This window comes from Mesoplodon densirostris, chromosome 16 (assembly GCF_025265405.1).
Source record: "Mesoplodon densirostris isolate mMesDen1 chromosome 16, mMesDen1 primary haplotype, whole genome shotgun sequence".
Taxonomy (NCBI): domain Eukaryota; kingdom Metazoa; phylum Chordata; class Mammalia; order Artiodactyla; family Ziphiidae; genus Mesoplodon; species Mesoplodon densirostris.
Window position 1 is genome coordinate 52,124,736 of NC_082676.1, and position 14,049 is coordinate 52,138,784.

The 14,049-nt window shown below is 49.5% G+C and overlaps 1 protein-coding gene across 1 annotated transcript; it reads left to right on the top strand.

Annotated features, from left to right (window-relative positions):
- Nucleotides 1–2,303: 2,303 nt before the first annotated feature.
- Nucleotides 2,304–8,547, top strand: ITPRIPL2 (ITPRIP like 2). The gene has a single exon (XM_060078353.1). It carries the CDS (start codon nucleotides 2,319–2,321, stop codon nucleotides 3,915–3,917), a length of 1,599 nt encoding a protein of 532 aa, XP_059934336.1. The 5' UTR covers nucleotides 2,304–2,318; the 3' UTR covers nucleotides 3,918–8,547.
- The last annotated feature ends 5,502 nt before the right edge of the window (nucleotides 8,548–14,049 follow it).

A 14,049-nucleotide genomic window follows, 5' to 3' on the forward strand; every position in this document is an offset into this window, starting at 1 on the left:
CAAGAGCAAAGTTCTGAGGTCTGTACCTTGAACTCTCTGGAGGAAATGAGCTACGGAAACTGATTACAGGCAGAAAAGATAGTAACGGTAATACAGTACATCATTTACTGAGGGTGGCTCCCCAAAAAGATTTGTCCACATCCTAACCCCTGAAACCTGTGAATATGAACTTAATTTGGGGAAAAAAAGGGCTTCAACATATGAATTTTGAGGGGAAACATTTCAGTCCACACACCACCCTAGGCCAGGCTAATCAGTGCATTCTCTTACTTGGTCACTTTTTAGAGTAGGACCCAATATTATCCCTAGGCATGACATTTGCTGCAACTCTCAGGCAACCGAAGCTCTCTTTTCCTCTTCATTGAGGAAAACATGAGGCTAGAGCAGCCAGGGGCCTATGGAGAAAGCCTCGCAGAGAGTTCAGCCCACTGAGAAGAAAGCAGAGCTAAGAAGTGGATTGAGCGTACCTAGATCCAGCCATACTGAAGCAGGAGCCCCATGGACGTCTCAGTTAATATGACAATAAAATGCTTTCTAAGCTGGTTTCTCTCACCTGCAACCCAAAGAATCCTGACTAATAGACCGTGATCTCACAGCTAATAGTAGTGGGGATGGGGATCTGAAAGCATTTCTGCTCAGCTCTGAGAGGCTTCCCTGGGAGTAATCTTGGTGCTTAAGCCAGGAGCATCCTCTGAGTCCTGATTCCCAGATGGCATGTGGGTTCTGACAGTTTTAATCTATTTACCCTTGCTCTTCGGGAGCAAGGAAGGTGCAACAAGTGTAAATAAGTACAGTTAATTGTTTAAATAAATGCGGATAATTAAATAAATGCCGATCATTTCAGGGAGTGCTCCCTGTTATGAAACAAAACAAAGCTTCCTGGACTGAGGTCCCAGGGTAGGTCCTGACAAAGGACACTCAGCAGTTGAGGAAGGGACTCCCTGGTCCCCTTCCCTGAGTCCTGCCTCCCAGCTTCTCTGGAGACAGGTGTTCAAGGCACAGCTCTGCTAAAAGCTGTGTGACTTTGGGCAAGGGGTGAACCTGTCTGCACCTCAGTTTCCTCATCTGAAAAATGGGGAAAGTAATAGTGTCCCTTTCATAGGATGAACTGGTGAGCGAATGTGTAAGGTGATCAGCACAGTACTGGCACACAGTATGACCTTTGTAAAGGCTGTGATTATTACTTTAAGGCTGGATCCTCCTCATCCAGGTCTCAGACCAACTGTGGGTCTCAGACCCACAGAGAGCCTCAGGCTTCCACAGGGCAGCCCCTACCTTCACACTCCTTCACACAGTTTTGCTTCTTTCAGAGCATTTTCTGCCGTGGATCCCTTCTCTTTCAGTTTCCTTTTCTCAAAAGGCAGTAAGCTTTATGGAGGGCAGAAGCCTTGTCTATTTTGTCAACTGCTATTTCGCCAGCACCTGGTCTCCTGCCTGGCACACAGTAGGTGCTCAGTAGATACTGGTTTGAATGAAGGACAGCGGCACGCTGGCAAGGGCAGCTTCGTTCCAGGGCCTGCCACGCCACCAACACCACGCCACCACGACTTGCTGGGGGGGCGGGGGATGGACGGTTTCGTCGTGCGCTCTTTTCCCCTCCTTTCAACTTCCCAGTGTAACTTTGTGTGAATACAACTGCACAAGCTCCCTGGACAAGGCTACCGCCCCGCAATCAGAGCCTTCCTGGTTCTGCCTTCGGGGAGGGAGGATAGGGGTGGCCCGCGGGAGGCCAGTTGCCAGCGCGTCCTGAAGTCCCTCCCGCCGCCTCGCGTCGCTTTAAGGCGGAGGCCCGGGAGGGGGCCGACCCCGCCCGCCCGCTCGCCTCGCGGCTCCAGACTTCGGCATTTCCTCCCCGCTAGCTGGCGCGGCCTCGCCTCCCCTCGGAAGAGGAAACTCCCGTGGCCGAGTAACGGGAACAAGAGCGGAGGGGAGCAGCGAGGGACTCCGGGGACCCGCGGCGTCGGGAGGGCGGCCCGGGGTAGGAGGCGAGCGCAGCGGGACCAGAAGCTGGCCGAAGGCGGCGCGCCGGGGAGCGGGGTGGGGAGGGCCGCCGGGCCGGACGCAGCGCGCAGTCGGCACGGGGCGCGGCCGGGAGCCGGAGCGTGCAGGGCGGGCCGCTGCTGGAAGGAGCGCTTGAGCTGGGAGAGGAGGCCGAGCTGGAGGGCTGCTTTCCCCGGCCCTGCGACGGGGTCGCCGCCGCGGAGGCGAAGGGAACCGGGACAGCGGGGCTGCCCGGGCGCTGCGCGCATGCTGGGCCTGGGACGCCGCCGGGGCTCGCGCCCTGGGCTGCTCGGCCGCCGCTGCCCCGGGCGCCCGGCATGTCGGTGCACTACACCCTGAATCTGCGCGTCTTCTGGCCCCTGGTGACTGGCCTGTGCACCGCCCTCGTGTGCCTCTACCATGTCTTGCGGGGAAGCGGGGGCGCCCGGACCGAGCCCCCCGAAGGCGCGGACGGCGGCTTCCCGCTGCTCAAGGTGGCCGTCCTGCTGCTCCTCGGCTACATCCTCCTGCGCTGTCGCCACGCTGTCCGGCAGCGCTTCCTGCCGGGGTCTCCCCGCCTGGGGGGCCACTCCGCCTTCTCTCCTAGACACTTACGAGAGCCCAGCCTCGACATCTTGCTGGAGAGTTACTACGAGCACGAGGTGCGCCTATCGCCGCACGTGCTTGGCCACAGCAAAGCACACGTGAGCCGGATCGTGGGCGAGCTGGTGCGGGCTGGCCGCGCCCGAGGGTCCCCAGGCCCCATTCCCGGGGGAGCGCTGGCCTTGGCCTTTCGCGGAGATTTCATCCAGGTAGGCAGCGCCTACGAGCAGCATAAAATCCGCCGGCCCGACGGCTTCGACGTGCTGGTGCCGCTGCGCCTCCCTCCCCTGGTGGCGCTGGAGCCTCGGAGCCTGGGCGCGGAGCCCGCGCTGGCCCCAGCCTTCCACGGCTGCTTCGTGTGCGCACTGAAGGCGCCGCCAGGGGCTTCCGGGGGCCACTGGCTCCGGGACTGCAAAGCCTTCGCCGACGGCTTCTGCGTGGATGTGCGCGGGCGGCGCCATCTCTCGGCTACGCTGGTACTACGCTGGTTTCAGTCGCACCTGCAGCGCTCCCTGGCCACCGTGCGCTACAGCCTGGAGGGGCGTTGTCGGGTCAGCCTGACCCCAGGCGGCCTGGAGCAGCCCCCCACCCTACACGTCCTGCCCTGCCGCACCGATTACGGCTGCTGCCGCCTTTCCATGGCCGTGCGTCTCATCCCTGCCGTCCACTTGGGCGACAGCGTCTTCCTGGTGGCCCCACCGCCGCCACCATCACCCGTCGGGCCCCTGTCGGAGCTCCCGGGAGGCCTGCGCGCCGATGCACTGTGGGGTGTGAACACGGCGCGCCAGGAGCAGAAGCTGCTGAGCTGGCTGCAGGAAAGGGCCCCTCCAGGGGCTTGCTACCTCAAGTGCCTTCAGTTACTTAAAGCTCTGCGAGACCTGGGCGCCCGCGGGCTGGACCCGACGGCCGCCACCCAGTGGGGTCGCATCCTATCCTCATACGTGCTCAAGACAGTGCTGCTGGCGGCGCTGCTACGCCAGGGGGCTCCCGCACAAGGCTGGGACGAGGCGCACCTGGGCGAGCGCTTGGAAGAGCTAGTACAGTTCCTCAGGGATTGCCTGCTGCGACGCCGTACACTCTTCCACTGCCTCCTGGGCCCTGGAGGGGCGGCCGCCGAGGTGGGCCCACTGCCCAAGGTACTGCGTGAAGCCACCCCGGTTGACCTCCTGGCCACTTTCGACAGGCAGGCCCGGGAACTCGCGGCGGCGCGGTTGCTGTCCACGTGGCGAAGGCTGCCCCAGCTTCTCCGGGCCTATGGGGGTCCCCGCTACCTTGCCAGGTGTCCCCCACCCCGGAATCAGCGCCCCCAGGGGTTCCCTGAAGATGAACCATAAACCCTGCCAGAACCCCGACCTGGCCTGGTGCTCCTGAAGCCTCACCCACCAGGTGGGGGTGGGGATGGCAGTGAAGCCAGTTTAAGGCAAGGAAGATGACCTGCAGAAGGTGTTGGAACATTCAGAGGATGACATTTGGTGGCTTCAACATCACCCCCTGGCTCCACAATCCAGATAGCTGTGGCATCTTTTTCACGCCCACCAGAGCATCCTGGGCAAGCTACGGAAAGTCGTTCAATGTCAGCAGCTAAGAGTTGGTCCAAATGTTGGTTTGTGTGGAATGATTCTGTAGAAGGATCCAGCTTTCAGGGAGATTCAGTAAAGGAAGCAAGAACTGGCTGCAGGGAAATTTCCCTCGGTGGGTTGTTTAGACAGATCTCTCTGGCCTCCAACTTTAAAGAAGCTAATGTATTTTGACACAACTACTTGGTAGGTCCTGGGTTCCTGATTGTCTTTTTAAAAATCTGAATCTATCTACAACTGGAATTGCAGTTCTATTCTAGAGGCTCATGTTCTGAAGAACATAGTTTCCACTGTTCAAATTGATATTAATGTATTTCTTAAAGGCCCATCACAGGTGTTTGGCAGGATTATGAAGAATTAAGCCACAGGTGTTGCAAGGCAGTCAAGAGTTGGTTAGTGAAACTTCCAGAGCAAATAGCACTTTATTTTGATCAGTTCTTTCATTTTGTGATAATTGCTGGTGCCAAGCGTGGCATCTGAAAGGGGGGCCAGTTACATTGACTGTTAAGAAATGTGCAGTCTTGAGGAGCAGGCTTGCTCAACATCCCTCTAGGCACGCGCTGGGATGTGCACCAGTCAGCAGTGATTCATTGAGCGCCTGCTGTGAGCCAGGCACAGTGCAGAGTGGCAACAGGATACGTGCTTCAGACAACACTGGTGAGGGCATGAAACATGTTGGGTCTCGAAAAAGATGTATTGATATTTCACTCTTTGCCTAGCAAGATGTCTCGCCAGGGCTTGCTGCTGGCTGGAGACAGAAACCTTTTTTTGTTGTTGTTTTAAGTCTTTTTAGCAAACTCCTTTGCATGGAGATTTCTTTCTGAGTTTAATGAGATAATGAAGAGGCAGTGCCTGCTTTCAGCCAATGCTCAGTGATCCTCCGTGGTTGGGAAGTTTTGCTCTCATTGCCCAAGCGGCCTTTAATTGGCCCGAAGCCCACCTTTGAGGAGTGGTTGATTCAGCACAGGTCTTGCAATGCATTTCACTTAGAGTTCAGTATCTTGGGCTCTGTGCTTGAAGATCAGTTATTTCCCAATCAGCTGACAGAGGAGAAAGACAAGCAGAGGAGGGCAAGTTAGGGGGAGATGGAGGGAGACAGCCTTTGTCAGCTGTCTGTTCTTTCTTCTCTTTGGGCATAAATATCACCAGGCTGGGTGTATTTTGCAGCTAGCGCATTCTGAAATCCCTCCCTGTCCTCCCAAATTTCTAACAGCTCTCAGTTGCATCAGTCGACATAAAACTCAGTTAAAGTTTAGAATGGTCCATCATCTGCTGAATAGAAAATGCAGCCAGTCCCAGTGATATACTTTAGGATTTTTTTTTTTAACAGACTCTTAAAGGTAAAACTTGGAAGACAGAAGTAGCCACATGAATTGGGCCATTGTTTAATTTCTGAGCTATTTTGAGGGAACTCTTTAAACTTTCTTTAGGGGACCTACTTGGCCACTGTGGGGAAATCGTTGTGAATAAATGATTTATAGGGAATCCTTCTCATCAGAGCTGCAGAGATTTCTTATGTCCTTTGCAACCTTGGGCTTTAAGAGAAACAGTTGCAAATGTTGTGCTCTTTGAGGTTGTTTGGGGACATTTCCCCTTGATACCACAAAGTCATTCCTAGTTTTTGAGGTCAGTGTTAGGTCATAAGGTACTGCATTTAGCACAGGAATCAGTCTACCAACTTCCTGCGAAGATATAAACTGCACAGTGTTTTTTAAAATTATTTTAAAAATAAACTCCAAGAGTAGGTAGATCTTTATATAAATATATATTTATAATGTTTCCATACTCAGCTACAATTTCCCCTTTAGTTGGAGTAGGGGAAAGCGAGGCTATTAGAGGGATTATAAAGCTTTAAAAGCTGAATTTTCCAAATATTTCTAGCTGAGTTGATAGGTTCCTCTTTTATCTGAATAGCATTTTGAAGTTTGAATCTGGTAACATACAGTTCTTGTTGTTTCTTTGTGGGGTTTTTTTTTTTTTCAGGTTAATTACCCAAAGCCTCATCCATCCTCAAGATTTTTAAATTTTATTTTTTTAAATTAATGGGGCATTGTCTTTGTGAATTTTTTAAATATTAATGTTTTATTTAAATGCCATGCTGAGCAATTGTTCTCTGTACATGGTAACCAAAAACTTAAGAGATTTCGATCAATTTTGATCAATGTTTAGTAATCCAAAACATGTACTGTGTACAAATAAAATAATATGGCATATTAGTCAGGTGTGATGGTTGCCCAAGGCACTTAAATTAAGCTCAATTCTGTATTTTATTAGGGCTCCATCATGTCCTTGATCTGAAATATATACATTTTTGGTGTATACTTGGTACTGGAGATTCATATATGCAAATATTCTCATACAAGAAAGCTCAGAATTGTTCGTGCTTTTAAAAAAAGATTAACTGTCCAGCCAGTGTCCGAAGAACGTGTTTTGGGGAGATGACTCAGCCATTTTGCCTTAAGACACCCTTCAGTAACTCCCACTGACCAGTCTTGGGAGTCATCCCGGAATGCTCGTGGGCTGAGAGAAGGAGACTGTTTTTTTGCAAAATGAAACTGAAGCTAAAAGGGAAAATGTGAGCAAACCAAGAGAAATCTGAAGATTTCAGGAAGGAGAACTTAAGGTGGACGTGAAACGAAGAGCTGGGCGGAAGGGGAGATGGGGTGGAAATCATATGAGGGTGCGAGAGAGGTCTGGGTTAGGAAACACATTTTCTAGATATGTGCTACTTCAAACCAGGGGTCGCAAACTCAGCAGCCTGCAGAAGCAAGGTAGGGAGGTAAATAAGAGAAGGGGTAGGTGGTGATGGGGGCTGTGCCCTCTTCAGGGGCCACATTGCTCAGCTCCATGCGGGGAAAAGGGTAGGGTGTGGCTGGAAATAGAAAAAAAAAAAAATGAAACTTTCTGATTTTTAAACAACGTAATTTAAAAATATCCAAAACACAAGTGGGCCAAAAAACACATTTGGTTGAGCCTGGGGGCCACCAGTTTGCGACCCCTGCCTTAAACGGTAACCCCTCAAGTATGTATAACGTTATATTTATTGTTATGGATATGATGTTATACATGGTGGGGGGGCATGATATTTCAAGTCTTCTTTATCGCTCAGAGCTAAGCTTTATTGTAGAAACAAACCCCTCAAATTAACACGGCCACAGATAACACTTAACTCACAATTCCCGGAAGGATTCTCCACCCTGGACCCGTAGGAGTCAGATGGGACATCAGACCACTAGGGGCCAGCTCTTGGCATTTCCTTCCTGGTGAGTTTCGGCCAAACTCCTTGGCTCTGTCGGAGTCTGCAGGTGAGTAATCAGGAAGGATTGCAGAATAACTTGTTTTCTTCTTTATTTGTATTTTATTCTTATTTTTAAATTAATTATTATTTTTTTTAGTAGTTTCCTAGCCTTTGCAATGATGGTTGGTGGCCGTGAACACCAGCAAAGCAGTGCTGGGTCTCCCAGCCAAGCTTCTTAGGCTTGTTACCAGCCCCAGTGCCAAGAGCACTGTTCTGATCATATGTTTCTATCCCTTTCTGACTCCGTGGCTCCCACCAAAACTGACATCCTAGCCTTCTGAAGGAATGAAACTAATAGCCTTCCAAAGGGTCTCCTTTAACCTCATGGAGTAAGTCACCTTTTCCGTAAAATGTGGCTTTTGACCGTGACGATGATTTATCGTATCCACATGGAGGAAGGTTATTACCTCCCTCCCCAGTGGTGGGAAAAATGAAACTGGTGAACATTCCCAGTATCCCTTGGGAGGGAAAAAAGTTCAGTGTTATCATTGTGGCATTTGTTAGTTTTTATAAAAAGTTGCATGTCTGTTTCTTAGACACTACTGTTTATTTTTTCTATACCTACATAGCACATGATTTGGTGGGGATGAAGCAAGTATAAGCTGGGAGAGGACGAAGATGTATGTGATCATCCATACAGAGAGAACAGACTAAAACATGCAGCTAAATTATATGTAATCTGGTTTTTGAGGTATCAGATATTCAGGAATATTTTTAGCACCCTTTGCTTAAAAAAAAATACCTTGATTCAGTCACTTGACTTTAAAACATTCCTCTTATTTTACTGTTATTTTTAGTGTGGATTTTGACCCCAAACTGTGTATTATGATGCAGTCTATCGGCTGCAGTCATAGTGTATGTTTTGTTCCAATAACAGAGACCAAAGAGGTAATCAACTATGGTTCAGCTGCTACAGTTGTGTGATTAAAAGGCGTTCTAATCACACCAGATTTCCATGGCCCGAATAGTCGAGGCCGGCCATTTGTTTTCTATTTCAGGTTGGAGTAAATTTGCACTTTTAATCATATGGGTCATTTGGGGACCTTGTTCTTTCATACTTTGCTTTACTAATAAAGGAACTTGTAGAAACCTGTGGACTGAACATCAGATTTGGGGAGGGTTGTCGTCTTCCTGGAGGGCAGCCTGTGGCTACACTGGCTTGTGATTCCTTACACAGGCCCACCTGCTTTCAGTGAGTGGGTGTACGGGACTTTTTCCCACACAGCAAAGCTGGGATCATTGTACAGAACTGGCAGCGTACACAGGTGGGAAAGGATGCCAGTTCATGGCTCTGTAGGCACCCTGGGGGCCTGCCTTCAAGTCTTTTTCTGACCGAGAACCTTCTGGCCCTGCCCCTCCTCTGTCACCCACCTCCACCCCCTCTACCCTCGGCTCTCACACACCAGCCCAAACACAACTCAAGTCTTGGCCTGTGGCTAATTTATAGCTCAAGAATTTTGCCCAGAAATCTCTTAGGCCCCCAGGTCCTCTCCAAATGGTAAACATTTGCTAATATGAAACCCCACCAGGCTTCATGAGAGATGGAATCTTGGAGGCCACATAGGACTCTTCAAAGCCTTGGAGCCAGGTGGAAGTTTGGGGAAACCTGCAGCCACTGGCTGGTTAAACTACTTGTGGAGGACACTCTCCCAGGGGAAAGGTGTGGTGGGCTGTTTGTTTAGTTTTCAACAATTAGTTCTTGAGTGGCTACTGTCCCCAGGCATTGAGGACACACAGAGGCAACGAAGACAGATACGGCCTCTCTCATGAGCTCACAAACTGCTGTGAGAGGGCAGGCAGTTAAAGAAGTCATTTCTGTGCAGTGTGGTGGGTGCTAGGTGGGGGAAGGGTCTGGAAATGCAGAAGAGGGGCACCTCATGCAGTCGGGGATTTCAGGGAGGGCTGCTCGGAAGAAGTGACGTCGCAGTTGAGATCCAGAGATAGATAGGAGTTTGCTGAGTGAAGGGAGCTGGGCTGGAGAGGAATGCATCGGACACAGAGGTGACAGGAGCAGTCAGTTTGGCTGGAAAGTGGGGGCGGGCGGGAGCGGGGAGGCTCCGGGGGCAAAGGATGAGGTGGGAGAGGTAGGAAGGCACCAGGGCACAGGGGTTCTGGAAGCCAAAGCTTCTCAAACTGGAATGTGCAAACCACTTGGGCGTCTCGTCCGAATGCAAGTTCTGATCCCGCAGGTCTGGATGTGACCTGAGAGCCCGCCTTCCTAACAGATGATAGCAGTGCCACTGATGCAGGGGCCACTCTTTGATCACAAGTTTGTAAACCACACTGAAAGTCTGGACTGGTCCCCAAGATACTGGCAGTCCACCTTAGGAAGGAAGGACAAGGTCACATTTGAGTTTGGCCCACTCTGGCTGCAAGGTGGAGAATGGGTTAAGCAGGGGGTGGCAATTCATCTATTTTTGTAAATAAAGTTTTATGGGAACACAGCTACACACTTTGATTTACATACTGCTCTGGCTGCTTTCTCTTCATCAGCAGGGTTGCGTAATTGCAACACAATACTGAAAAGAATTACTATCTGGCCTTTTACGGAAAAGTTGGCTGGACTTAATCAGACTGGAAGTCATCAGATGCTGCAGTGGTCCAGGCCCGGGCAGGGGAGTGGGGACAGAGACACAAGTTACTCTGGAGACAGACCAGTGTCATGTTAGGGCCAGCACTTTAAAACCAAGAGGCCTGTCTTCAAGTCTTGCATCCTGCTCTTCTCATCTGTGTGTCTCTCTGCAAGTTACCCAATCCTGTCTGGACCTCAATTCCCTCATCTATAAAATGGGATTAATAATAGGACCTCCCTCATAGGAGTGAATGAGATTAAGTTGATTGTGCCTGCAAAGGACTTGCCGCACGTTAGGCACGCAGTGTGTGTCAGTGTGGAAGCAATTATTGGGGTGGAATTTTCATTTAGTCAGTGACTCCAACCTCTTCCGCTGCTCCCTTTGGGCTCATTCTTCCTCCTCTGCAGGGTGCGTTTCCCTTTTGTCCACCCAACCATCTCTCTGCTACCCAGATTTTGTTTATCTTGCTCCTTGATGCCCATGGTGTTCCCCTCTAGGAAAAGCTCTTACTCTGGGTACCATGTAGCCTGATTACAAAAGTAGCCCCTGTTCTCCAAAGCTTCCTATACCTCTGCCCCTGGCGAAGTGACTTTGCAGTCTCTCCCGTCACGAAGAAAGCCTTTTTACCTACACGTTGAAATTGGAATGGCTTTGTGACTTTCTTCAGTCAGTAGAATGTGGCGGAAGGGGCATTGTGCTAGTTCCTGGCCTAGGCCTGTCTGCCTCTGATTGTTCTCTTGGAAGCTTGCTGCCCCCACGTGAATGACTGGCCTTGCTGGAGGATGAGGGACCACATGATCCTGTCGCCAGAGCTGACAGCCGCCTTTGACACATGACTGAGACCATCCCAGACCAACTCCATTTCCCCTTCTCCCCCGCAACTGACCAGACAACAGAATGATTGAAACACTTGAGCGAGCCTGGCCAAGACCAGCCGAGCCTGGCCCAGATCAGCAGAACCACCCAGCTGGCCCATAGACTCCAAGCAAAAATGAACACATTGTTTTAAGCCACTGAGTTAGTGGTAGTTTGTAGCTCAGCTGTAGCTAAAAGATTTGGAAACTTAAAAAAAAAAAAAAGAAATCTGGAGGGGCTGCCAGTGGGGTAAACACAGGCAGTCTCGACTTCTGTGCATTTGACTTTCAGACAGCCAGAGTTTGATACAAACCACCTTCCCGCAGTGAATCCAGGTTTCCCTCGTCTGCTGAAGCACAGTGTTGGCTGAGTTGTGGCAGTGTTGCTATCTTTTTGGGGGCGTGTTTACACGGCTGTTTGACTGTGTTCCTGCATTTGCCCTTATCTCATAAAAGCAAATGGACACTGGAAAGTCGAAGTGCTGATTCAGGTGACAACATGCCATAGGTCTCAAAGGTAATGCAATTGAGACACTGATTCAGTGTCCCCTCTTGGCTAAGCTTCAGCTTCAGTCAGGTACTGGCTGGTGTTAAGCTGGTGGGCGGTGTGTTCAACTGTAAAGGAAAAGAACAACAATGATAAAGGGCATGTGGGAAACTGTATCACTTAGGAAGACGTTTGGCCACAACTTGTGAAAACCTAATCTATAGTGACAAATTATTTTTTCTCATCATCCAGAAGCCTGGAGGTAGGCATCCAGCAGTTTAGGGATGAATCAGGGATCCAGGCATTTCTTTGCTCTGTCATTCTGGGTATTTTCACTTTTATCTTCATGCTTGTCCTATCAAGATCCCACAATGGCTACTACAGCCATGGAGAAGAGAAACTGGATTAAGGAATGCAGTAGACTTCCCTTACATCTCATTGGCCAGAATGGTGTCACATGACCACTCCTAGCTGCAAGGGAAGCTGGAAAGAGAGCCTGGCACATGGCACACAGCAGCCCTGAGCAAAATATGAAAAAAAAAAGGGTGTTAGTGAGTAAATAAGCTTCTGCCACAGAAATGCTAGAAACAAATAGCAGAAGATTGTGTCACTGAAGTGAGAAGTAATTGGGGAATTTATAATTCCATAATTATATAATTTATACCCCTCCTGAGTCCTAGCATATAGTAAATGCTCCATAAATGTTAGGATTGAAGTCCCAGCTCTACCATTCCCTGGCTGTAATCTTGTAGGCAAGTCCGTTAAGTTTTCTGGACATCAATTTCCTCATTTGCAAAATGGGGTTGATAATCCCTCCTTTTATAGGCTTATCAGGAGAATCAAAGAGTAATGCACATGGGATTGAGAAGCACTACCAAACGTTAGTTGCCATATCTCAGGAGTGGTGCCCCAGCATCTTTGGTACAACAGGAAGGTGAATCCATATCTTAAGGGGTAGGGGTCACCCTCAGGCACTCTGCTCAGAGCCTGCCCATCACCAGACTTCTGCATTGGTGGTTCACTGGTAGAATTCTCGCCTCCCCATCACCAAACTTCCTTTCCCACAGGACTGTCAGTGAGTTTGCACTTATGAATATTTGTTGTACATGTTCCCAGAAGGGAGGACATCCAATGAGAGAACCGACCACCCTTATATCCCTTTCTTTCTTTTGAATTGTGTCATCTTCTAAGACTTCTCCCCACTTCATTTCTCAAATGAAATTTGAGTCCTGGTGGAAAGCTCAGGCTAGTGGTTCTCAGTCCTGGCCCTGGCTATACAAGGGGCTTTGTAAAATTATCCATGCTCAGGACTCTACCCTGGCCCAGTGATGTCAGAAACTCTCCAGGTGCAGCCCAGGCATGGATACAGCTCTGTGGATGATTCTAAGATGCAGCCAGTGTTGTGAACCACTGACTTAGGTCAGATGGCCTCTCTGGAACATTTCAGCAGAGAAACTGGGATCTCCCCACCAGGTGCTGTGGAACCACCAGCTGGTATGTGTAAGGTTTGCTTTGTGACAGAGACAGGCAGCTGAAGGGTTGGCGGTGGTGGTGTAGAAATAAAACCCTAGGATGGAACTCTTCAGCTGGGACATACAAGGCAAAATATTGCTAAGCAGGCACAGGATTTCATCCCACTAGCAGTTCCCTTTTTCTACAACCCCAGGGATATGAAAACATTTTTTTTAATTTTGAATTTAAAAAAAAAAGTCATCAGAGTCACCCTGAAACTTCTCAGCAAAGAAAAGCCTCTATAATAGAAGTGATAGTTCCCTCATTCTTTTTGTCATCTAACCTGGAGAGGACATACATCATATACAACCTAAGTTCACAAAATGCTGGCTCTTTTCATGAATATTCAGTGGTTTCTCCCACGCTTTGTCTCAGTGTCTCCCCTTCCCCCACTGCCATCTTAGATGCAGTGACTTTAAGCCAGCACTTAAGAAAAATTACAGTCCATCAAGTCACCTTCCAACGAAAACAGGAAAAAAAATATTAGGAGTCCCACTGTGTGCCAGACTCAAACTGAGAGCTTTTAAGGACCTTATGTCATCAAAAGATTTTTATCTTTATTGTTTATTTAATCATTGGTCTCCTTGAATTAGGAGCTAAGCCTCTGATGGGCGGGCGGCTGTCGATCCTTATCAAAGTGAAACCATAAAAACGTATTTCAACCATGGAGAAAAATGCTTTTGACATTTGGAGATGGGGGGCCCTCAAGGTCTTGCATGGCGAGAAACTGCACTGAAAACACTGCTCCATATTTTAAGCAAAGGATTTGTGATGATTGCTTATTTCTCCTCTGATAAATACCTGATTTTCAAAAAGCAGTCTGATTAGTAGGAATCTCCACTTTCCAAGCCTTCAAAATGCATTTGGTAGTCCTCACACCAAGACCTGTGAGTGACCAGCCAAGAAGTCTGAGCCCTTCCTACATGTGGCAGAGTCTCTTCGGCTGCTTGCCGAGTATCCCCGAGGAACCCAATATCTCCCAGCACCCCTGCAGTTTGATAGGGCTGACTGACTGGTTCTGACGAGTAGGCAGGGAGCAGAAGGGACTGGTTATGATCCTGCAGAGGCAATAAAGGCCACACACGAAGATGCCAGCAGCACAAGATGGAACCGAGAACAACTGCCCTTGCCAGTCACCTGATTCATACTGGCCTTTGATTGAGTT